We start from the raw sequence: 25408 nt of genomic DNA, 5'->3' as shown, positions 1-25408 counted from the left end.
TAAGTGCTTGACTTCAGCTCAGGTCATGATCTCTCCACTTGTGGGTTTGAGCCCCACGTCGGGCTCTGTGCTGACAGCTCGGAGCCTGGAGCCTGCTTCCGATTCTCTGTCTCCCTCTCTCTGCCCCTCCCCAACTCATGCTCTGTCTCTCTCCCTCTCTCTGTCAAAAATAAATAAACGTTAAAAAAAAATTAAAAACAGAACCTCCATATGACCCAGCAATTCCAGTCTTAGGTATATACTCCTAAGTATTGAAAGCAGGGTGTTGGGGGGGAGAAAAAAGGCATTTGAACAACCATGTTCATCGTAGCATTATTCACAATAGCCAGAGAATGGAAGAAACCTAAGTGTTTGTCAACAGATGAAGGGATAAACATAATATTATCTTGCCTTGAAAAGGAAGGATATTCTGCCACATGCTCCAACATGGATGAAACGTGAGGACATCATGCTCAGTGAAATAAACCTGTCACAAAAAGATAAGGAGTATGAGTCCATTTACCAGGACCCTCAAGAAGTCCAGCTCAGGACTGGGAGAGGAGAGAGCGGAGGGTTATTGTTTTTTTTTTTTTTTTTTTAATTTTTTTTTTCAACGTTTATTTATTTTTGGGACAGAGAGAGACAGAGCATGAACGGGGGAGGGGCAGAGAGAGAGGGAGACACAGAATCGGAAACAGGCTCCAGGCTCTGAGCCATCAGCCCAGAGCCTGACGCGGGGCTCGAACTCACGGACCGCGAGATCGTGACCTGGCTGAAGTCGGGCGCTTAACCAACTGCGCCACCCAGGCGCCCCGAAATGATACATTTTATTTTACGTATATTTTGCCACAAGTTTTGAAAACTCAGTGATTTGTAGTGTGTTCACAGAGACATAGTGCTGTCACCCCCTGTAGTTTTGGAACATTCTTATCACTGCCCAAAGAAACCCGGTATTAGCAATTACTAGCAATTACTGCCAGCAGTCGCTCTCCGGTCCCCGTTTCTCCTCAGCGCTGAATCTACTTTCTATCTCTATACATTTCCCTCTTCTGGACATTTTATACAAAGGATACAATAAAGCCTATAGCTTTTATGTCTGTCACACTGCATAGTATTTTCAAAGTTCATCCGTGTTGGCATGTGTCAGTATTTCGTTCCTTTTCAGGGCCAAACAGTATTCCATTGTACGGATATACCACATTTGTTTATTCATTAGTATAAGTCATTATATCAGTAAGTTGGTGGATATTTGGCTTGTATATTAGTTAGTTGGTGGATATTTGGCTTGTTTCCATTTTTGGCTTGTAAGAAAAATGCTGCCATGAACATTAGTGTGTAAGTTTTTGTGTGAGCATATTGAGCATATATTTATATTTTTCTTGACTATACACCGAGGAGTGGAATTGCTGGGTTATATGGTCATTCTAGGCTTAACTTCTTTGAGAAAAGATTTTTTTTAAATTTTTAAATAATCTCTGTATCCAAGATGGGGCTTGAACCTACAACCCTGAGATCAAGAGTCACATGCTCTACCAACTGAGCAAGCCAGGTGCCTCTTTATTTATTTATTTATTTATTTATTTATTTATTTATTTATTTATAAAGATTAAAAAATTAAAAAAAATATATTTTTTTACCATTTGTTCATTTTTGAGAGACAGAGACAGAGCACGAGTGAGGGAGGGGCAGAGAGAGAGGGAGACACACAGTCTAAAGCAGGCTCCAGGCTCCGAGCTGTCAGCACAGAGCCAGACACGGGGCTCGAACTCACAAACTGCGAGATCATGACCTGAGCCGAAGTCGGACGCTTAACCGACTGAGCCATCCAGGCGCCCCTAAAATTTTTTTTGAGTAATATGCTTAGCTTTTTACTGTTTTCCCCAGTGGCTGCAACATTTTACATTCCTACCAGTGTATGAGGGTTTTGAATAGTTTTTTGAGTAGTTTTATTAATGCCATTTTCTAATTTTTCTAAAGAGGATCTGTAAATTGGCTTCACTCATACAGCCTGGTGCTTTGTTTTGCTTTGCCAATTTGTAATAAAATGAGCTAGAAATGCCTCATGTGTGAAAAAATGAGCTATTTTAATAAGAAAATATATAATTCAACTTCTGTTATCTCTAATCCAAATTCTTTTTTTATTCAACCCTAACGCCTGTGGCCTCCTGACTACTTGCCGACTCGGACAGGTGAGTGTGAGGACAATCCTCGGACTTGGTACCTAGTGCCAGATAGACTGTTCAGCACAGCATCCCTCCCACCCCTTTTCCGCAATGCAGAGCAGCCAGGAACTACATTTCCCAGAATGCCCCCACTTGGAGGTTGGCGTTTGCATGAAAGGAATTCAGGGGAAATTTGGCAGGTAGAAGGGAAAGGGAACCTGTTATTCTCCAGAGGTGGTGACAGCCAGATGCTGAGCAGATGCGCGTCACCGAGGCTGTCCGGCAAGCTCTCGGGGAACCCCTGCTTCGGCTGAGACCTCCAGCGTCCACCTGTGCCTTCGCAGCAGTTGCCCCAGCTCTGCTCCCTCCCTGCTCGTCCAACAACCGTGTAAACCCCTACTGCTGTGTTAAACCTGTAGACCCAGAAGACGTGAAGTGGCTTGTGTTGTCCTGAACAAACCCTGAATAGTACATATGGGGCAGAGGTACCATTTAACGTTTAATATATTTACAATATAATGAGGGGGGGATGTGGTGTGTCTAGAGACAGTGTTTTTGCACCAGTGGGAAATTTCTGTTTTGGAGGCAAACTGGAGTCAGCCTTGCTAGTCTTAATTTATCATGAGCATTAAAAAAAAAAAAAAAAAAAAAGCGTAAAAAAAAAGAGTTGTTGAAAACTCATTGTAAGCTTTATTTAATGGTAGAATAATAATCCATCAAACAGATATCCTATGATATAACGAATTAGTCCCATACTGTTGGCACTTGGGTTATTATTTAAAATCATTTGGGCAATTATGAATAATCCTGAAAAGAGTGACTCTTATGATTATTTCCTTTAGAAAGATTCCAAAAAGTGTTATTTCTGGTTCGAAGAATATAAACAATATTCACGATTGTGAATACACATTGTTAGATTGGTTTTCAGAAATATAGCAATTTACACTCCTACAAGTAGTGACCAAGAATTTGTCTTGCCTGCCTATGCCTGCCATCAAATACTAGAATGTAACAATAATGTTTGCTAATTGGATAGGTAAAATTTCAGGTTTAGTTTTTACTCACTTGATTAGCCATTGTGTTCCTCCTCCTCTTCCTTCCCTTCTTAACTCCTATCCCTCCCTTCCCCCTCCTTCCTCCTTTCTCCTCCCCTACCCTCCCTTCTCTTCTCTTTTATCCCTTCCCTTTTTTCTTTCTTTCCTTCCTTTTTTCTCTTTTCCTCCCTCCTTCATCCCTTCTATTCTTCCTTCCTTTCTAGAATTCACATGCTTTGCCTATAAATCTGTCAAACACTGTATTTTTTAAATTCCTCCAACTTCCTGTTGTGTTTAATTTTGTTTGCATATAATTTTATTATGTATCTTAATATTTTTGTGTAGCAAAAATCTATTCCTTTAGAGTTCCTAACACTGCCTTCAATATTAGTTTATTTGCCATTCAGAAATAAATGCTAACCTCTATTTTCTGTTATTTATGGCTTGATTTAAAATTATGGCTTGACTTTATACATTAATTACCTCTTTCACTTACCTGAACTTGGGGGCAGGGTATAAACTACAGAAGAAGGTCTAACTTAACTTCCTCCTGAAACAACTAGTTGCTTGAGCACCCTTTGGACAAATCCTACCTTTATGTAGTTATATTTTTGGATTCTAAATGTGGTTCTTTTAAATAATTAACACATGCATGTTGAAGAAAGTTCAAACACCTCAGAAATGCACTATGTGGAAAATGAAAGAATCCCACTCCTTAGAGTAACCACTGCTGATGATTTAGTGAATTTTTTTAAATGTAGCTTTTTAAATTGAGGTATAGATTATAAAAATAATATGCATAGATCTTAAATGTACAGTTCGATCAGTTTTGACACATACACATGCACATATAACCATCAGCCAATCAAACTATAAAACATTTCTGCACCCAAAAAGTTCTCTCCTGTCCCTTTCCAGTCAATCTTTATTTCCCCAAAGCAATAACTATTCTAATTTCAATTTCTTTGGTTTTGTTTTGACTCTTCTTAAACTAAATATAAGTGGAATCATAAGTATAAATTGACGGTGTCTGGCTTCTTTCACTCAACATAATTCTTTTTTTTTTTTTTATATTTACTTTTGAGAGAGAGAGCACAAGGGGGGTGGGGTGGGGCAGAGAGAGAGAGGGAGACACAGAATCCGAAGCAGGCTCCAGGCTCTGAGCTGTCAGGACAGATCCGGTCGCGGAACTCAAACTCATGAACCATGAGACCATGACCTGAGCCGAAGTCGATGCTTAACTGACTGAGCCACCCAGGTACCCCTCAACATAATTCTTTTGAGAGTCATTCACGTTATTCTGTGTATCAGCAGTTCTATTTATAGCTGAAGTTTTCCAATGCGTGGATAAATCACAATTTATTTATCCATTCACCTATTGATGGACACATGGGTTCTTTCAGTTTGGGGCTATGTCAAATTAATCTGCTTAAGAACATTCTAATAAAAGACTTTTTATGGGCACTTCGAGGAGTGGAATTATGGGGGCATAGGGTAGGTGTAACTTTGATGTTATAAGAAACTGATATACACTTTTCCAAAGTGGCTGTACCATTTAACCATCCACCCACAGTAGGGAACAGCTGATCCACATCCTTGCCAAAACTCGATCTTCTCTTGTACGTGTGTGTGATCATACTTTTAATATATTTTGTTAAAGTTGTAGCACAGTCACAAAAGTTGCAGCTACTGTACAAAGAACATTTTCCTTTGCCAACGTGATGCTCCATGTTCCCCTGATTCTTTAGTGTCTATTTTACACAATCAAGGACATTCTTCTACATGACAATCAAAATTAGGGAGTTAATCTTGGTGCACTGCAGAGATCTAATCCTCAGACACTATTCAAGCTTTAACAATTGTCCTAATAATGTTCTTTCTAGTAAAAGAATCCTGTTCAAAAAGTATATGGTGCATTTAGTTGTCAAATTTCTTTAGTCTTCATTAAACAGGAACTTTTCTCAGGTTGCCTTTCCTAAAGATTTAAAGTTTCCAAGCCAATTATATTGTAGAATGGCCTCAAATTTGGGGGCCGTTTGATGTTTCTTCATAATCGTATCCATGTTATACATCTTTGGCAAGATTATCATAGAAGGTACGTGATTTAATTTGTCCTTACTGATAATATTGACTCTGATCATTTGAATAAGGTGGCGTCTACATGTCTTCTCCAATATAAAGTTACTCTTTTCTCTTTGCAATTTATATTTTTGTAGGGAAGTACTCTGATATTAGGTAACTAATTGCTTTGCAAACTTTCAGTTTGTTCATTTATTAATTTATATCTGCATGGACTTGTGTTTTCCAATGTTCTTCAGTAGGTAATAATCTCTTACTATCATTGTTTATTTTGATACTCAAATTGTACCATATTTGGCCCTATAAAGTGACTTCTGTGTCCTTTTGAAATGTCCCTATCATTCTTGGAACAATTCTCTGCTTTCTGGCACAAGAACATTCACTATTGCTGTGAACTTTTTCTGCCTACCTCTGGAATCAGCCATTTATCCAAGGAGTCTTTGTTTCTTTTAATGGAAGATGGTATGTAGAAACCAAGATTTAGGCACTTCATGTGCTCATTGTTATTAGCATATCACTGCTCCAAGGCCTCTCTCAGGAGAAAACTAGGGAATATGTGGATGGATACATACACACACACACACCTATGCACACACTTACATCTATGTTTATTTCCATACCCCGTTTACATTGATTGAAAACCATGAGTCTACACCAATACTTCCAATTTTAACACAACTCATATGGTGGGGTTCACTTTTGTTTTTCCACTTTCCATATTTTTAGCTCTTTTCTCTGACATATGTTATCATTATATTCATTTATTTGATCAATACACTGAATATATCCAATCTCCCATGTCCACTGCTATCTCCTCCCCAGTGTGGTCACCCTTCTCACTATTTCTACCAGGATACCCTCCTCTCCTTGCTCAGGTTCTGAGACCCTGCTTTGGGCCACCTGTCCAAGTGGATGACCTCCTTAGTCCACTTAGGCTCTGACTTCCATGCTGGGTCACCCTCACACGGATACCTTCTCACTCAGCTTGGGCTCTAACTCCCCATGTTAGGCTATCTCCCATTATGGACTCTGGGCTCTTCCTCTTCAGCCTCTGACATCTAATACCGGGCTTCCCTCTGTGTGAGTACCTGTCCCAAGTTGCTTATGCTCTAATATGCCATGTTGAACTGTTCCTAAACATGCTTGCCCCCTCACCCTGCTAGAGTCCTGATACACTGTTCTAACCCAATGAGGCTGCCCCTTCCCCCAAATCTCCATCATGTGGCACCTACCTTGCTCTGTTCCACATAATGATTTTAGGACTGAATCATTTGGGAAGTGAAGGGACAGAGCAAGGGGTATGGACCTATTGTCATTCCTTTAAATTTTAGTTATTCTATAGGGTATGACATAGTCTTTATGTTTTTAGAGTGCATATCTCTGATTAATGATATAAGCTTCTTTTATGTGCTTATTGGCCATTCGTACCTCTTCTTTTGTCAGGTGTCTACTTGATTTGAGAGAGTTCTTCATATATTCTGGATTCAGGTCCTTTTTAAACGTATACCTTGAGAATGTATTCAACCACTCTGTGGCTTGCCTTTTTATTATCTTAATGGTGAAATTTTTACTTTTTATTAAGTCCAACTTATGAGTTTTAATTTTACGGCTAGTGTTTCTGTATTCCATCCAAAATATCTGCCTACTCCAAGCTCATGAAGATATTCTTCTGTGTTTCCTTTTAAAAGCTTTAAAATTTAGATTTTATGTTTAGATCTCTGATCCACCCCAAATTAATGTTTGTTTATGCTGTGAGACAAAGGCCAAGGTTATTTTTTTCCATGCAGATACCCAGTTGTACCTATACTTTTTGTTAAAAAAGATTTTCATTTTCTAATGAATGACCTTGAATCTTTTGTCAAAAAACAATTATTGTATACATGTGGATTAGTTTCTGTATTCTCTATACTGTTACATTGATCTGTAGTTTACTAAGATACCAACACCCCTCTTGTACTTGATTATTGTAACATTATAATCAGGTAGTGTAAGTCCTTCACTTTTGTTTTCTTTTTCAAGATTGTTTCTGCTAGGTCCTTTGGGTTTCCATATAAATTGTAGAATCAGCTTGTTGATTAGCCAAAAAATGCTACTTGGGAATTTGATTAGGACTGTGTTCAATCTAAGGTGCCTGGGTGGCTCAGTCAAGTAAGCGTACGACTTTGGCTCAGGTCATGATCTCATGGTTTGTGAGTTCGAGCACCTCATCGGGCTCTGTACTCCAGCTCAGAGTCTGGAGCCTGCTTCAGAGTCTGTGTTTCCCTCTCTCTGCCCCTCTCCCACTTCTGTGCACGTGCACGCTCTTTCTCTCTCTCAAAAATAAATAAACATTGGGGTGCCTGGGTGGCGCAGTCGGTTAAGCGTCCGACTTCAGCCAGGTCACGATATCGCGCTCCCTGAGTTTGAGCCCCGCGTCAGGCTCTGGGCTGATGGCTCAGGGCCTGGAGCCTGTTTCCGATTCTGTGTCTCCCTCTCTCTCTGCCCCTCCCCCGTTCATGCTCTGTCTCTCTCTGTCCCAAAAAAAATAAATAAACGTTGAAAAAATAAATAAATAAATAAATAAATAAATAAATAAATAAATAAATATTAAAAAAATTTAATGAAATTTTAAAAAAAGGACTACGTTGAATCTATGGGTCAAATTGGGGAAAACTGCCATCTTAATATCAAATTTTTTATTCAATGACCATTACACATTTCATTTTATTTAGGTCTTTGCTAAATCTTCTCACAATGTTCATAGTTTGCAGTATATAGGCATACCAGAGGTACTATGGGTTTAGTTCCAGACCACCACAATAAAGTGAATAAAACAATAAAGATTCAAGTGATTTTTTGGTTTCCCAGTGCACAGATAAGTTATGCTTATTTACACTATAGTCTATTAAGTGTGCAGTTAGTATCATGTCTAAAAAACAATGTACATTAAGTAAAAAATACTTTGCTGCTAAAAGATGCTAACCATCACATGAGCTTTTAGTGAGTCATCAACTTTTTGCTGGTGGATGGTCTTGTTTGATGTTGATGGCTGCTGACTGATCAGGGCAGTAATGACTGAAGGGTGGGGTGGCTGTGGCAATTTCTTCAAGTAAGACAACAACAAAGTTTGCCACAATGACTGACTCTTCCTTTCGTAAACGATTTCTCTGCAGCATGTGAGGCTGTTTCATGGCATTTTCAAAATTGGAAATCTATCTTTTCGTCTTTCAAGATTGGAATCTATCCTTTCAAGCCCTGCTGCTGCTTTATCAACTAACTTTGTGTCATATTCTAAGTCCTTTGTTGTCATTCCAACCATCTTCACAGCATCTTCGCCGGAAGTGGATTCCATCTCAAGAAACCGCCTTCTTTGCTCACCCAGGAGAAGCAGCTCCTCGTCCATTAAGTTCTATCCTGAGACTGCAGCCATTCAGTCCCGTCTTCAGACTCCACTTCTAATTCTCTTGCTATTTCTACCACATCCGCAGTTACTTCTTCCACTGAAGACTTGACGCCTCCAAGTCCTCCACGTGGACTGGAATCCAAACTTCTGTTGACGTTGATATTTCATGGTCCTCAATCCCGGGGTGTGACCTTTCTGGGGTCTCCATGCGTGCCTCCGTATTCATGAATGTTTATACATTCTGCATTAGGCTGGGCCTAACCTCCCCTGTCTCCTTCCCCTGATAGTGAAGCCTCTGAAGTCTGTTTGGCAATCACCTCCTGGAAACTGTTCCCTGCTGGGTCTCCTGGAGTCTTGCCCTGCTCATGCACAGCTTACCAGTGGGCCAAGTACTCAGGGGAAGTTTGGATGCAATGGTGGAGGATTCCTTCTCTGCAACTCCCTCCTCCCAGGCACCTTGCCCTCCACACCCAGCAGTGTTAGAGGGCTTGCGCTCTGACCTCTGTTTCCTCTGCCCAGAGACGTTGCTGCTCCCTGCCTGGGCTCCACGTCCCTGTGCTGGGATGAATGCAAGGCTGACCTCATGCGCTTCCCTTTTCTGAAGGGTAATAACCCTGCCTTGGTTTCTGTTCAAAGCCCGCAGTTGTTGTCTTATACAATTGTCTAGCTTCTATTGTTGTTTACAGCAGGAAGGTGAGTCCAATGTCAGGCACTCAATCATAACTAGAGCTGGAAGTCAAGAGAATTCATTTTTTAAAAGGAATTAATTTAAAGAACCGTTCTGTTTTTTCCCATCTCTCACTCTAGTGTGAGGCTAAACACATAAAGCCTCTTACCAAATAGTCTCTGTCAAATTCAAATCCCACGTCGAAAGTCCTTTATTTTCACACCTTCAATAAAACAATGAATAGCTTAATCAAATATACTCATCCTCACCTTTGCTAAATTTCCTGTTCATATAATTGGAGTAAGCCTGCAACACTGACATACTGATGTTCATATTTATAGACCATGAGAGGTGGAAATTAGATTTCTTTGGTCAGAGACAGAACATGGCAGTGAAAGTGCTCAGAACTCCAGCTGTTAAAGGAGAGTGAAACAGACGAGCTTTGTCTTCTCATTCCCTCTTTTTGAAAAAAATCAGAATTTTTTTTTTCCCGGTTGTATTGAGATATAATGAACACATAACATGGTATTAGCTTTAGGGGTGTAACATGATGATTCGATATATGCACATATTGCAAAATGATCACCACAGTAAGTTTTGTCAGCTTCCATCACCACAAATGGTTACAATTGTGTGTGTGTGTGATGAGAACTTTTAAGATCTACTCTCTTAGCAGCTTTTCAATATATGATACAGTAGTAACTACAGTCACCATGCTGTACAATAAATCCCCAGAACTTATAAACTGGAAGTTTATACCATTTGACTACCTTCACACATTTTGTCCAACCTCCTGACCCCTCCCTCCGACAACCACAATCTTATTCTCTGTACCTATGACTTTGGTTTTTTTTTTTAAGATTCCACACATAAGTGAGATCATATAATATTTCTTTCTCTGTCTGACTTATTCCACTTACAACGAGTTAGCATACTTTCAAGTTCTGTCCGTGTTGTTGCAAAATTTCCTACTTTTTTATGACTGAGTTATAAATAGATAAACAGATAGATCTCACATTTTTCTTTCCCATTCATCCACTGATGCACACTTAGGTTATTTCCATGTCTTAGCTACTGTAAATAATGCTGCAGTGAATGTGAAGGTACAGATATCTTTTCAAGATAACGATTTCCTTTCCTTCAGATATATTCCAGAAGTGGAACTGTTGGATCATATGGTAGCTCTTTTTTTAATTTTTGAGGAAACTCCATACTGTTTTCCATAGTGGCTTCACCAATTTACATTTCCAACAGTGCACGAGGGTTCCCTTTCCTCACACATCCTCACCAACGCTTGTTATCTCTTGTCTTTTCGATACTAGACCTTCTGGATAGGTGTGAGGTGATATCTCTGTGTGGTTTTGATTTGCATTTCCCTGATGATTAGTGATGTTGAGTACCTTTTCATGTACCTGTTGGCCATTTGTAGGTCTTCTTTGGAAAATGTCTATTCGGATCCTCTTCCCATCTGTTTGTTTAAAAGATGTTATTTTTCAGCAATCTCTACACCCAACGTGGGGCTTCAACCCACAACCCTGAGATCAAGAGTTGTATGCTCCACAGACTGAGCCAGGCACCCCACTCTGTCCATTTTTTATCATTGGAGTGTTTGTTATTCAGTTGTATGTGTTCTTTATATATTTTGGATATTATCCCCTTCTCAGATGTATGGTTTACAAATATTTCCTCCCATTTTGTAGGTTGCCTTTTCATTTCCTGATGGTTTCCTTTGCTGTGCAGAAGCTTTTTAGCTTGATGTAGTCCCACCTATTTATTTTTGCTTTGGTCGCTTTTGCTTTTGGTGTCACATCCAAAAAGTCATTGTCAAGACCAATGTCAAGGAGTTTACCCCTTATGTTTTCTTCTAGGAGTTTCATGGTTTCACATCGTTGAGCTTTGCCATCTCATTCCTTCTTGCTTTTGGAAGAATGCAAAACTCAAAGGAAGGAAAATTGTGTATCCTCTTTAAAATTGGCATAGACACAAAATTAGAGTTAGTGAGCTCTGTAATTCCCATCTCTCTTACGAATTGCTTTTAAGACAATTCAATCCTTGGGTGGGAACCTAAAATAAAAGACAAGACAGGGGCGCCTGGGTGGCGCAGTCGGTTAAGCGTCCGACTTCAGCCAGGTCACGATCTCGCGGTCCGTGAGTTCGAGCCCCGCGTCGGGCTCTGGGCGGATGGCTCAGAGCCTGGAGCCTGTTTCCGATTCTGTGTCTCCCTCTCTCTCTGCCCCTCCCCCGTTCATGCTCTGTCTCTCTCTGTCCCAAAAATAAATAAACGTTGAAAAAAAAAATTAAAAAAAAAAAAAGACAAGACAATTCCTGGGTAGAAGCATAAAATAAAAATTTTATAGTAGGAAAGCTTCTGTGTTATGCTCATAGAAACAAGGATTTATTCTTGCTTCCCTCATGTTAGAAAGAATACTTTACTTAGCAATCCGTTTCAATTGCTATTTACTTGACACTGAAGATTAAAGTTATTGAAATGTGTCAAAGGGGCTTTTTAAAAATAGGGTGCCCAGTATGTTCAAAACATTTATTTAGTTACTGAATATATACCGAATATTTAATGCTCCAGTAAGGCAGGGGTAACAAAAATGTGTTCAACATTATTCTTATCTTCAGGGACTTATTGTGGGAGGGGTCGATAAAAAAGCACCTGGAGGCACCAGCCCCCTGCTGCCCTTGACCTGTTACAGAAGGTCAAGGTGAGCAAAGATCTTGTTTGTTTGGGTGGATCATAAAAGGTTTCACGAAAGCAGTGGCATCAAATTTGGTCTTAAATTCTGGGTGGAGTTTTGACTGGTGCAAAAAATAAATAAATAAAAGAATATGTAAGCTGGGAGAAACATACAGTGAAAGATAGAAAAGAAGGGAATAGCAGAAGGTCCAATTTGTCTGGAAACTAGAGAGAACAGGGAGAAGGTAGTGTGGGATCTCCTTGTTGGGAGTTTCAATGCCAGGCTGTGGCGGGGCGGGGGGGGGAGGGGGGTGTAGGCCACCAGGAGCCAGAGGCTGTTGGTCATGGGAGTATTGTAACCACAGCTCAGAACAACATTCATCTGGCCATAAGAGGATATCGGGACCTCAGGGCAAGCGAGGGCCCACAGGAGAGTTTCCAATTACGTGGGTAGAAAGTCTTGGACACTGTGGTGAGTTTGCATAAAATTAATATGTAATGTGAAGGACTCCCCTATATTCTGAATGAGTCCTCTCTACATTACCATTTTTAAAAGTCTATAAATAAATGATAAATGCCCATGTTCACTGCAGCCTTATTTACACTAGCTAAGACATGGAAACAACGTAAGGGACCATCAGCGGATGAACAAAGAAAATATATAAACATATATTTATATATGTGTGTATGTATGTGTATGTGTATGTGTGTGTATATACATCTCTCAACCATAAAAAAATTTTTTTATCTGGCAAAAGTAAAATTTGGTAATCCTATGTTGGTCCTTAAAACACTTTTTTTTGAAACATTTTTGGTGGAAAAAACAGAAGCCTGGGAACTTTAGGTCACATTTGGTCAATGTAGACATGAGGGAGACAGGAGCTGGGTCAAGCACTCTTAGCGTAGAGTAAATGGCTGGAAGGGACAAAGAGTTTTGGGAAATCAGACTCAGAAGACAGGCAACCGTTGGGCTATGTGAGTCAACAGAGGACAACACCAAGGGTGCGACGGACAAAAACAGGAGAGTGAGGAGCACGATGGTATTTTGATGGAGGCAAAGCAGGCAGAGGCTGACAGGGAAGATTAGTTTGGGGAATGTTCTGTGGATGTTCCTGAGGAGAGCTGTTTGGAACTGTCTCACGGGCAATGGAAATGTCAGTGTGGAGCTCGCGAGGGAGGCTCATTTATTGATGAGATGACAGACATTTATTTTACACCTACTATGAACCGAGCATTATATGTGGGGAAAGAGATATTTGTGTGTCATTTATGTAGACTCTCTTACAATGATCTTTTCTTCATTAAGTCCTTGTTATTTAACACAATTCTTTTATGCCTGCTTTATGGTGCTTCTGAGAACCTATGATTCAAAGATACACTGCAAACACAATAATAAATATTTCAAATTTGCAATGCATCTACAAAATCATAAATGGACAGAAAACTAAGACAGGAAAAGCAACTTTATTAGTGTATTAGTTAGCATAGGATTGCAGTAATAAATAGATCAAACATGTAATGGCCCAGCACCATGGAAGTTTCTGTCTCGGTCACAGTTTATCTCTTGATTAGCAAGTGAATAGGTTGGTAGACCAGCTCTCCTTAGAGACCCAAGCTGCGGAAGGCTCCACCCTCAAGAACAACACATGGCTTCTAACTAAGGTCACTGTCACCTGCATCTCAGTCGGCTTGCGTGGGAGGTATAAGGCCTCAAGCCGGCAAACGTCACTTCTCAGAACGCTTTGCTGCCTAAGACTCGGTCATATGGCCTGCTCTAACTACTAGGGCAGCTGGGAAGCATAGTCAAACTTTGTGTCCAGGAAGAAGAGGAAATAGATTTTGTTGAATAATTAGTAGCCTGCCACAATTTGCATCAAATCGTCTGAGTAAATGTTACATTTAAATAAATAAAGCAGTTGGTCACGAAGAGCATGTTGTGTGTCAACGGACAGCATCTTTAGCACTGCCTCTCTGGAGAGAAGTTATTGCCATTCCTGAGGAACTTCTATTCGTGTAACAGTTAGGCCATGCTTTAATAGTTATAAATATCAAACGAGAAAACAGCTGAATGCCTAGATCATTGTTGAGAGTCTTTGCAAGGTTATCATTTGCTTTTTCTCACCGAAAGCAATCTATGCTAAGTGACCTGAGAAGATGGGGGGCAAGAGGAAAGAGGCAGTACCCCAGGATTAATATGTTTTCTATCAGCAGATCCTCTGCAGCCTTCCTCTCTGTTCCCAGGAAGATGGCCTCTTTGATGTGTTTGTGGTTTTGACATTTTTTCTCACCATCAGCATTTTTTTTCTTCAAAATTGTCCTTAAAGTGACTGCATCCTTTTATGATCCCTTACTTAGCCTGTGACCACTTGCCTACTCCCCATAAATTTTTACAACAAATCTCATCCACTTCAGCTTAGTTCTGCACTGGAGCCTGAACCTGTGCTCAGAGCAGTGCATTGAAACCCACTGTCAGTAATGCATCACTACTCAAGATCTTAGATCACTAGATATCCAGAGATTGCTGTGTTTAGTCATGAAATATAACACGTAGATCACTCCTATCTTTGGTGTGTTCCTCAGGACTAAATTCCTTGTGACTTAAAATCAAATATCTCTACCAGGATCCTTCTTCTCAAAGTCCCAGAGTTATCATCAGCTCTGTTTTGGTTAAGTATTTCATTGACATGAACAATAATACACACACACACACACACACACACACACACACACACACATCACTTATTATGGCTCAGGATTTGGATTTGGACAGGGAAGCATTTGAAAGGAAATGGAGGGAATCAAGGATTTCAGATTTTTAGCTCTGTTTTAGGTTGACCCTAGGAAGATGCTGCAGTCTTGTCTTAGTCTGATTGGGCTGTTACTACAAAATACCAAATTGGGGAGCGCCTGAGTGGCTCAGTCGGTCAGGCGTCCAATTTCGGCTCAGGTCATGATCTTGCGATTTGTGGGTTCAAGCCCTGCGTCTGGCTCTGTGCCGATGGCTCAGAACCTGGAGCCTGCTTCGGATTCTGTGTCTCCCTCTCTCTCTGCCCCTCCCCCACTTGTGCTCTGTCTCTCTCAAAAATAAACACTTAAAAATTTTTTTAAAAATATCAAATTGGGTGGTTTAGGAACAAAACAAAACATTTATTTTTCACGGTTCTGGAGGCTAAAAGTCTGAGATCAGGCACCACCGTCTTCTGAGTTGCTCTGTGGGTCTTCTTTAATAAGGGCACTAATCTCAGTCCTGAAGGTCCAGCCTCATGACTTAGTCACCTCCTACTTGGAGGCCCCTCCTCCTCATATCATCACCTTGGGGATTAGGATTTCATTATGTGAATTTGGGGGAAACACATTCAGACCATAGCAAGTCTTTTCCTGGTAAGTAGTAGAGAGCCAGAGAGGAGCTAAGACAGGGGTAATTCGGGTCATTAAGAAACATTCACAGTATTAATCAACCAGAACGCTTTAGTGGATTTTACTTTTGGTCACCTCACGTCAGAATACTCTTTGGGCAGAATCCTGAAACAGATAGGAAGCAGGGTCACACATCCCACCGTAGAAGCTAAAGAGGGCAGATAATCGTTTTCCCTGATAGCTTGGGCATCTGCAAATGTTCCTGCCAAGGGCTCTGAACCTTGAGGGAGTGACACAAAAATGGAGGCTCCTGAGAGATCATTTGCAGCAATGGAGGGGGGCAGAGTCCACAGTCCAGATATGACTTCTGAGGTATGGGGGGAGGGGGGTTCCTCTGCAGACTATACATGGAACACCATCTTGGCAATCCCAGGCTGCCCAGCTTCCCGTTTCCTGCTCTTTTCCCGGACCCTGTTCTGCTTAGGTTCTGTGATAGCCTCATATGAAATTATTTTCTGCTTGCACGGGTCAGGGAAAGCTTCTGTTGTCTGCAGCCAAGAATTCCAACTAGCACAAGCATCCCTCAAATCTTCTATACCTATATTTCCATTACAAATAACTTTATCTCATTGCAAAAGTTATCAACTGAAAAAACATAAACAAGAAAACACTGTAACCCCATCACCCATAGAGAAACTTTGTAAAAAAAATATTTGAAACATTTTCTGGCACACTCTCCCAAACTTTTTTCCTGGGCACATGAATATATTGTTTCTTTCTTTAGCTGTTATAAAAAGTGGTAACACACCGCAATCCACAGGCTTGGTGTTTGCCTGCTATTTGGCCTCATCTATAGCATTGCTTCTCCATACGAAAAGAAACACAGGGGCACCTGGGTGGCTCAGTCAGTTAAGCATCCAACTTCAGTTAGGTCACGGTCTCACGGTTTGTGAGTTTGAGCCCCGCATCAGGTTCTGTGCTGACAGCTCAGACCCTGGAACCTGTTGCAGAATCTGTGTCTCCCTCTCTCTCTGCCCTTGCCCCACTTGTACTGTCTCTCTCAAAAATAAATAAACATTAAAAATAAATTTAAAAAAAAAGAGAAAAGAAACACAGACATAATGAGTTAGTCTAGCCTAGTAAAGAATACTTGTCACACTCAACTCAAGTTCCCTTCAAATATATGTAGAAGAGCACCTGGGTGGCTCAGTCTGGCTCTTGGTTTTGGCTCAGGTCATGATCTCATGGTTTGTGAGTTTGAGGCCAGTGTTGGGCTCCTTGCTGACAGGGCAGAGCCTGCTTGGAATTCTCTCTCTCTCTGCTGAGAGAGAGGGAGAGACAGAGAGGGAGAGAGAGTGAGGGACAGAGAGAGAGGGAGGGAGAGAGAGAGAGAGAGAGGGAGGGAGAGAGAGAGAGAGAGAGGGAAAGAGAGAGAGAGAGGGAAAGAGAGAGAGAGAGGGAAAGAGAGAGAGAGAGGGAGAGAGAGAAAAGAGAGAAGCGAAGGCATATAAAATGATTTCAGGTGAATTCTTGGGACAGAACTAATCTAGCAGGGGAAAGCCTGTGCTCCTCTGGTGGGTAAAAGTCCTCAAACACCTAACATGGCTATCTTTGTTCGGTCATGTGCAAATAAAGGCATAATTTTTAGATTCAAGTTGCTGGGATTCAGGAATTCCAGAGAAAATTTAGGGTATAGGTATACTCTCCTGAGGACCCGCTATTTCAACTAGAAATTCATTTAAAAATGGCTAATTTCTCAGAATGCATGAAATTGATCTCTAATTCAAGAAGAGTTGTAGAGTTTATATTTTAAAATAATTACTTATAGGTACAAATAGAAAACTATTGCCACAAAGGAGATAATCTGAGAGGACACTTTTGCTATGTACTTTTAGAATTACAAACACTACTGGCAAATACTAAAAATATTAAAAGTTCTTAGAAAGTCTGTTCTCTACCGCCTATATCTTAATAGACTTTAGTACCTTTTTCTTCAGTGGCAAACTTCAACTGCAGATACATTAAAACAAATGAGTAGGGGGGTGCCTGGGTGGCTCAGTCGATTAAGCATCTGACTCTTGATCTCAGCTCAGGTCTTGATCCCAGGGTTGTGTGTTCAAGCCCCGTGTTGGGCTCAGCACTGGGCATGCAGTCTACTTAAGGAAAAAAATAAAATAAAACAAATAGTAAGTTCGAAATTAATTGCATTTCTGTTTTTTCAGCCTAGCTTACCCTTAGTCACAGTCTTGTTCTAATGGCTTCTCATTCCATCATTTGCCTTTAAGGCATCTATTTTTAGTCATATTTTAATACCAGACGCCAGAGCTTATAGTTCTGGTGTTCTTGGTGAACGGTAATCAACTTTCTCTTATTGCAACCCCCGAATTATCTTTAATAAATATATTTAAGAATTGGATTCAAAAAAACTCTAGTGATTTCCAAACTAGTGTGCAGGTGATGTTGATTTTTTTTTTCCTTTTCAAAATAAAGCATCCTTAAGGTGGCTTTAAAATTTTTACTATTAATTTAATTTTAAAAATCACATGGAATGACTTTTCATCTAGCAGTGCTTTTTCTCTATGCCCAACTCATTGAAAAAGTAACTATTCGATAATTTAAAAAATAAAACCACTCAATGCTTTATAAGCAAAAGAATTAATAGTTAACTTTTTAGATCCTGGACCTCAACAGTCTTTTGCTATTCAAACCAAAATGCAGTAGTCTTCACATTTGTTACCATGGATTTCAAAAGAATAATCTACATTTCTAAAAGCTATTTATATAGAAAGACAAAAGAGAACATAATTAAGCTGGAGTCTTTCCATATCATTGTCTTTTGGGGTCCAGGCAGCAGAACCATGATGTAGGTGAAAAAGTACAATGGCCAGGTTCCAATGTATGTGATTCAGGCTGAAAAACGAAAAGTTGAACTGTGAATACATTCGTTCAACTCCTAAAAAGAATGCTAACCAGAGGGCCTCCATCTTTGGACACCAAGCAAGGGCAAATGAGCTTACATGGCGGCAGTCTCACTGTGGGTTATTTATAAAACAGTACTTTCTAACATGTATCAAGAAGCTAAGACATCCATTGCTCAGATCAGACCTCTTAGAGAACATAGGATGCTCATCTATTTGGAATGGTTCTTGAAGGAAAAACATTCTAGAATATCCTGGAAGGCAGGAAGACATCTTTCCTTACTTGAAGGCCAACTTTCTCCCTATGGGCTCAAGCCTTTGAATTGTAGCTCATTTATTCTTCTCAGTGTGAATCAAATCCAGCTCCAGAAGTTACAGACTGCAACTTTTATAACCGAACTCCCACTATAGAATGCGCTTTTCTTACTCTATCTTCTGATATTCAGAATCATTCAGAGCATTTGTTTAATACTATATTATGCAACGAAATGTAATTTAAGAAACAACTCCATAAAATAAGGAATATTAAGAGTTCTTTTTTTTTTTTTTTTTTTTTTTTTTTTTGTCAAGTGGCATGGGGTAAATGGCTCAGCTTTAGAGTGAAATTTCCATTTCCTTTTGGTAAGAAAAAGTCAGAATCATTAAAATTTTCTTAGAAATAAACTACAAACAAATCTATTTGTGGAAGTGAGAGGAAGTCTGTCCTTTCAAAGTATGTTGGAGGGGCACCTGGCTGGCTCTGTGGGAGAGCAAGTAAGTGTCTCTTGATCTTGGGGTTGTGAGTTAGAGCCCATGTTGGGTATAGAGATTACTTAAAAAAAAAAATCTTTTAAAAAAAGTATGTTGGAAGATGGGAAGTATTCAATTGGTTATATATACTTTTTGGATATTTCAACTTCTGTACGATTGGAATCTAGTGAAGCCTTCTTTCAATTCTCTGACACCAATACAAACTCTGCTATCAAAATGTTTAAAAGATGCTTCTAAAAACAATTGTTGCTTGATATTTTGACTTAGTGACCAAACCACAATTTTTTCAATTTAACCTTAATTTGTCCTGTAACTCTCTTTCACGGGGGTTTAGGCTTCCAAGTCATCTTCTGCAATCTTTGTGTGACAAGGTGAGCTATTTGCTTCTGTTTAGCAGAGCTGGATAAGGGAACATCTCTGCATTTGATTGGTTGGCTTTTAAAGGATTAGTCCTCTGGAAAGGCCCTGTTTCCCTATCACATTGCTAGCAGTGTGGACTTAACTGTGGTTAAAAATTCAAATTGAAGACAAGCATTTACCATCAAATAGAACATAACCTTCAGTACTCCTCTGTTACATATCTTCTGCACATCATATTGACTTCATGTATGTGATGAAAAGCTGTTTCGAAACCACCTTAAATGCTATATCCAGAAATAACAACTGACTCTGGCAAAGAGAGGTAATTTAGGGTCCCTGTATGTCCTATAACAAAGCCAATACAGTTTAAAAATAAATAAATTCCAACTACACAAACTGAGTTCAAGGAGATTATAAAAACGGAGGAAGACAAACATGTGGGCTAAGTCAACAAGTCAAATACATTACACGCTACTACCCCGATGAAATAAAACAATGGCTTTCCATTTTTATTTTGGATTTCCCAGCTACTCAGGGTAAACATTATCACTTTTCAAATTCCACTTATTATTTTATCTGAAAGAAAAATTTACCGAGTAAAATGCTTGGCTGTAGGATTTTAAGTTTACAATCCATCAGGTTACAGTATCAGTTACTACAGTTTCTTCCCCAGTGTGAGCCTTCTCTGCGCTTTATTTACATTCCGTCACTTTCTATTTCCTCCTCAACTTTATATGCTCAAGAATGAAACTGTATTGGTGTTATGTAACAATATTTCAAATTTGCAACATACATACTGCTTTATCGCTCCCTTGAACCCATGTGCCTGAAAAATAAAATACAATGTATCCCCACCTAAAAACCACCTTGGCGTATATAAGGAAAAGTGTAGACACACAGAAATAGAAGCACTGAAAAACACTTGTGTGGAAGGGTAACGATGGATCCGTCCTTGTTGACAACAATTCCCATGATTTATTAACAGCCATAGGCAGCCAACCTAGTACATGACAAGGTCCAAGGCCTGGCCATAAAAAGTAGGTAACCCAGTGGGGATGAAGGCTTTAAGGTCTAAAAACTAATGTGATGAACAAAACAAAACAAAACAAAAAATAACCCAAAGCAAGCAAACCGTAAAACCTGGAGAAAGTGCTCCAAATAGAGCCTCTTTGGCAACCCAAATTGAACCAAATGAGTCAGGTGGACGATTAGAATAAACTGTGCGCCGTTTCCTCTCACTAGGTCTACAAAGCCCATCAAATTATGTTTGGACCAGAAAACCAGAAGTTATTAGCACCTTCCCTTTTCACTTTTTTTTTTTTTTTAAATATTCAGTATATTCAGCAACAACTCTTAATCCATGGTCTCCATTCATTTATTGGCTGAACAAGATCCTGGGTGCCTCCTGGTGATCGCTCCTTCCATGCTGACCTTACATGACAGCAAATTGAAAGGCCCCTCCGTAGAGAGGGTCAAGACCGCGAGGAAAGTCATCCAAAGGTGGACGCATCTTGCTTTCATTTACTTGTTTATTAGAGGGGCGGCGATGGCCGCGGCTGGACGAGGACGAGGCGGGAGGCGAAGGGGCGCGCGGGCTGTGAGCCGCAGCCGGGGGGGGGGGGGGGTGGGGGTGGGAACCCGCGGAGGGGGTGGAGGGCAGCAGCCACGCTCCACCGCGCGGTCCTCCGGACCCAGAAAATGACCAGCCCCTCCTCCCACTGCACCCTTGACCCCTCCCCCCTCTTTCCAGGCCTTTCATCAGCCCGCCCGCGGGGCAGCCCGCGGCCCCGAGACCTCGCGCCGGACGTCCACCTCTTTCACCAACCCGCTCCAGCGAGGCGGGCAGGCCCAGGGCGTCCCCGCGAAGCCCTCGGCCCTGCGAGGATCCCGACCCCGACCCCTCCGGCCGCGCCCCTCCCCCTCGAGTAACGCACCTGCGGCCCCGCCCCCGGCCAAACGCTGAGGCGGCGGCGGCGGGCTGGCGAGGCCGAGCGGCTAGGCTCTCGAGGCGCAGTCACCTTCCCTTCCCCCGCCATTCTGCCCACCCCCCTAGCTCAGCCACCAAGCAGCCGCCGCGCTCCTCAGCCGCCCCGAAATCTAAAGGGGTCCGTCTCCGGCACCACAACCAAATGGCTGAGCCTCCCTGGCCGGCTGCGCAGCCCGCCCATTGGTCCCTTCCCCCCCCGCCGCTGCCACCATTGGCTGTTGCCCGGAGACCCTCGGCGGCGATTGGCTCCAGCTGTTGCCGCTCATCCGCCGGCCCGCAGGTCCCGCCTCCACCGTGATCAGGTTAGTGTGCGCCGCGGGTGCTGGGGGCTCGAGAACCGAGCGGAGCTGGTTGAGCCTTCAAAGTCCTAAAACGCGCGGCCGTGGGTTCGGGATTTATTGATTGAATTCCGCCGGCGCGGGAGCCTCTGCAGAGAGAGAGCGCGAGAGATGGAAATGGACAAACGGATTCATTTAGAGCTGCGGAACAGGACGCCCTCTGATGTGAGCATTTGCCAAAAATATCTCTGTCGGTCCATTCTCCTACTTTGTGTGTGTGTGTGCGTTGGGGGGAGGCACTTTTTTTTGAGGGGGGGGCGCCCGGGAGGTGTGGGTTTCGGGGTCGGACTGCAAATGAATTGCAAGGTTGGGGGGTTGCAATGCCATCCGAGCATGTTCCGGCTGCCGCCGCCGCCGCTGCCCTTGGTGTGTGACTACCTGTGCGTGTGCTCCCGCGTGTGCGAGTGTGGGTGCGAGAGTGTGCGTGCGAGTGTGCACCCACCGGGGGCCAGCGGGCGCACGCGTTTGGGTCGGAGAGAATGAGGCAAAATAACCCTCTGAGCTCGCTGCTCCCTTGACTCCGTCTGGGGGAAAGATTAACGAGGCAGAGGAGGAGGGGGGCTGCCTCCTGGATTTAACAACAAAAAAAGGGGGTTTTATATTTTATAAATGAATCCCCCCTTCCGCCCCCCTCCCGCGCCTTCCCCCTCCCTTTCTCTCTCTCTCTCTCGCTCGCACACACACAATAAGTTTTGGGCTTCGCGAGTCCGGTTTAGTTTCTGATAAATGTGGGCCGAGGCCCCCGGGGAGAGCGCGTGGGGAGGGGGCTGCAGTGGAGTTGGGAATGGCTCGAGTTTAAAGTGCGTCTTCATTTCTTTGCAGTGATGAGGCGAGAGACGGGGGAGCCATATTTGTAACTTTGTAGTGTTCGTGAACGCGCCCTTTCTCTCCCTCCCTCCCTTTCTCTGCCTCCCTTCCTCTCCTCCTCTTTCTCCCTCACTCTTTCCACCCCACCTTCGGGCCAGATGCTGATGTTTCTTCCTTTCCTTCCGAAGGGAGGATAAATTGGAAGGGGGGAGGGATTTTCGAACGTGCTAAGGCACAGATAATCCCCGCGCCTCCCCACCTCGAGCGATCGCTATTGCAAGTTACCCAAAGGCTACGTCCCGGTCCCCCCTCGCCCCTGCTCCTTCCGGCCTCGCTGAGATGCCAGCCTTTGAGCCCTGGCGCCCCCCGGCCAGGCTTTCTCCGGGGTGGGCTCCTCGGCAGCCATTCGGCGCCTGGTTAATAAATGGGCACGGGAAACTTTGTCAGGACGCGAGCTGCCCAGACCTGGTGCCCGTGGTGGGTATTGGCCGGGTCCAGATTTATGCGGGCATAGGAAACACGCAGCTCCGGGATGGGAGTTTGCCTTCTGGTCGCCGTTATTGATTGGGCAGCGGCGGGAGTACGGCCGGAGGAAACTTACACGGATGGGAACTGGGAGGCTCGGGCGAAAGCCCACCCCCAAGGAGGGGGAAGGTGAGGGTGGGTTACTCGAACGCTCGTTTGTATTTCTGGCTCCCTCTCGCTTTCAAACAGTGTTTTATGTGAGTTGGCGGCTCAGCGGAGACCCCGGCTCTGGGGCGGAGACCCTGGCCGGCTCCTCTCGCGGCCCCTTCCGAGACCCGGGCAGCGCGGGCCGGAGGACCCCTCCTCCAGCCTCGGTGGCCAGGGTTCCACAGAGTTGGAAGTTTGGGTAGCACGGTGCGCTGACCTGTCGCCCCTTCAGCCCGTTAAAACCCGAATCCCTGGCGAAGGCAGGCCTTGCTTCCTCTTTTCTCTAGTTCCTCCCCCAAACCTGAGTGAGACTTTTGAAAACAAGATCCTTTTTGTGCCCCCCCCCCCACCATAACGCAGCTGTGGACTGTAGACGTGCAGTGCCTTATGGCGCGCAGGGCGGGGAGGGGGTGGCGGAGGGAGGGGAGGGGGTGCCCGCCGAGAAGGCAGGAGTTTCCGCGAACAATTTTCCGGCGGTTTGCCTTTCTGTGGCCGGTTTCATCCCCGCTTAGACCCCGAGCCGGAGGATTTGGGGGCTGGGTGTGGTGATGGGGGAGGGGGCCGGAGCCGCGGTCTTCCCGCGTACTTTCCGGAAGCCCCCCGTGCGGAGGGGGAAGGGCGCGCAGTGGGGGGCCCGGGGTCGTGGCGGGTGGGTGTGGAGGCGCGGTTCGCCAGGCCGGCCCCAGCCACCCGGCCGGCCAACTGGGAGCGAGATCGAAAGCGGGTCGAACCGGCTCTTTAAACTTCCCCGAGTGTGTGCTGGGGGAGGGGAGCGCGCCGCGCCGAACTGGGAGCGATTTCTCACGCTTCGCCCCCTCGCCTCCGAGTCTCCCTGCCCACTCGCCTGCCCCCTGCCTCGAGGCGGGGTGGAGCGCGGGTGGGGATGGAGGGGGCACTTTCTGCACATTTGGGGAGGAGGGGGAGCGAGAAAGCTTGCTAATGAGGGACAAAAGGGGTGGGGGAGGAGGAACTATTTTTTTGTAAACGTTCTTAAGACAAATAGCTCTCGGAGAGCGCCCCCTGCGCCCCTCCCCGCCGCGCTCCCCCCCCCAGGGGCCCCCACATACCCACCTTCGGAGCCTCTCCCAACTCGGATCCGGGGGCTGGTGGCCACGCCGCGACGCCGAAATAGGACGAGCAGCCATGTTTCCCGGGTCTCGCGCGGCCCGCCCCGCCCCTCCCCCATGGCGCGGCCGGCGCCGAGCGCGGGGCTGCGAGTGCGGGCGCCGGGCTCCATGCGGCGCGGGGCGCGGGCCGGCGGGCGGGCTGGCGCCGGGGCGGCCGGGCCTCGTGCGCACGGGCCGGGCGCGGGCGCGCGGGGCCGGCCCCGGGCGGGCCTCCTGGCTTCCCCCGCTGCTTTGGAGCTCGAGGTGTTGTGTTATTATTATTATTTTTGCAAAGGCCAGGCCCGCCGGAGGCCGAGCCCGAAGGGCGCCGACGCGTTATTGGGGGGCAGGGGCGGCCGCCGGGGCCCTGCTCGCCTGTGGCACGACTGCCGGGCGCCGGGCTGCCATTTTGTCACTGTGGCTGTTGTCGCTGTGTATGTTGGGGGGGGGGGGATGGTGGGGGTGGTGTGCGGAGTCTTGCGCCATCGCCCCGACGGCCCCGGACGTGGAGGCAGCAGGGGAAGCCGGCTCCGGGGACCCCCGGTCGTGCTGTGGGCCCCGATGGGGTTTTCTTCCCCGAGACAACGGCCTGAGGCTTGGCTGGAGCGTCGCGGCGGCGGTCGCCCAGGGAGGGCGACGATCCTCCCCGCAAGTGCTCCCCCCACCCCCCATCGCTCTCCCTACCTCCCCCACCCCCTCTTCTTTCCAGTGTTTCGCCCTTCCTCCTGCTGGCGTTTTCAGACGTAGTTAAATGTGGCCCTAAAGACGTACTGGCCGCCCGGGTGTTGGCTCTTTCGGAGAAACTGATAGGAGGGTCGGGGGAGAAATTAAACATGAGGTTTCTTTTTCGGGAGGGGGGCGCGCGCGACTCCAGCGGCCCTGACTGGAGCCAAGGACAGCAGCCGCTTACCCGGGAGGGACGAGTTGTCGATGTGTTGGGGAAACGCCCTCCGGGGCTGGGCTCTCCGGGAAGGTAGGTCGCGCCCCGTGTTTCAGGTGGGTGTTACAGCGCCCTGCAGTCTGCGAGGGGAGGCCCCCCTCCACCCCAGTTTTCCACTGCCCCTCCCCCCTTTTATTTTTGCCCTGGGGAAGGCAGTTCACGGTAGTAACCCTAAACCGAAAAGAGA

General features: G+C 44.5%; 1 protein-coding gene and 1 long non-coding RNA gene across 6 annotated transcripts in view; one reads left to right on the top strand and one right to left on the bottom strand.

Annotated features, from left to right (window-relative positions):
- Positions 1-445: 445 nt before the first annotated feature.
- LOC147580297 (uncharacterized) lies at positions 446-24385 on the bottom strand. 3 transcript variants are annotated; one of them, XR_015252748.1, is made up of 4 exons: positions 24247-24385; positions 21306-21785; positions 17329-17496; positions 446-466 (listed from the first exon to the last, which is right to left on the bottom strand). It is a non-coding gene; the product is annotated as an uncharacterized LOC147580297 (long non-coding RNA). The 3 variants fall into 3 exon arrangements; XR_015252747.1 differs by lacking the exon at positions 446-466 and adding an exon at positions 7915-11367; XR_015252746.1 differs by lacking the exons at positions 446-466; positions 17329-17496 and having other exon boundaries at positions 19855-21785.
- The window catches only part of ANP32A (acidic nuclear phosphoprotein 32 family member A), a 40833-nt gene continuing 37155 nt past the window's right edge, over positions 21731-25408 (top strand). The window contains exon 1 of one of the 3 annotated variants that reach the window (XM_086711057.1): positions 21731-21861. In XM_086711057.1, coding sequence (XP_086567183.1) covers positions 21808-21861 — 54 coding nt within the window. In that variant the 5' untranslated portion in view covers positions 21731-21807. Of the gene's footprint in view, positions 21862-22827; positions 22981-24344; positions 24546-25408 lie in introns of those variants that run through there. The other 2 variants (XM_086711056.1, XM_086711055.1) reach the window with 2 other exon arrangements.

Source organism: Puma concolor, chromosome B3, assembly GCF_028749965.1.
Source record: "Puma concolor isolate L17-30 chromosome B3, mPumCon1.1.hap2, whole genome shotgun sequence".
NCBI lineage: Eukaryota > Metazoa > Chordata > Mammalia > Carnivora > Felidae > Puma > Puma concolor.
This window is presented reverse-complemented; position numbering and strand designations above follow the sequence as displayed.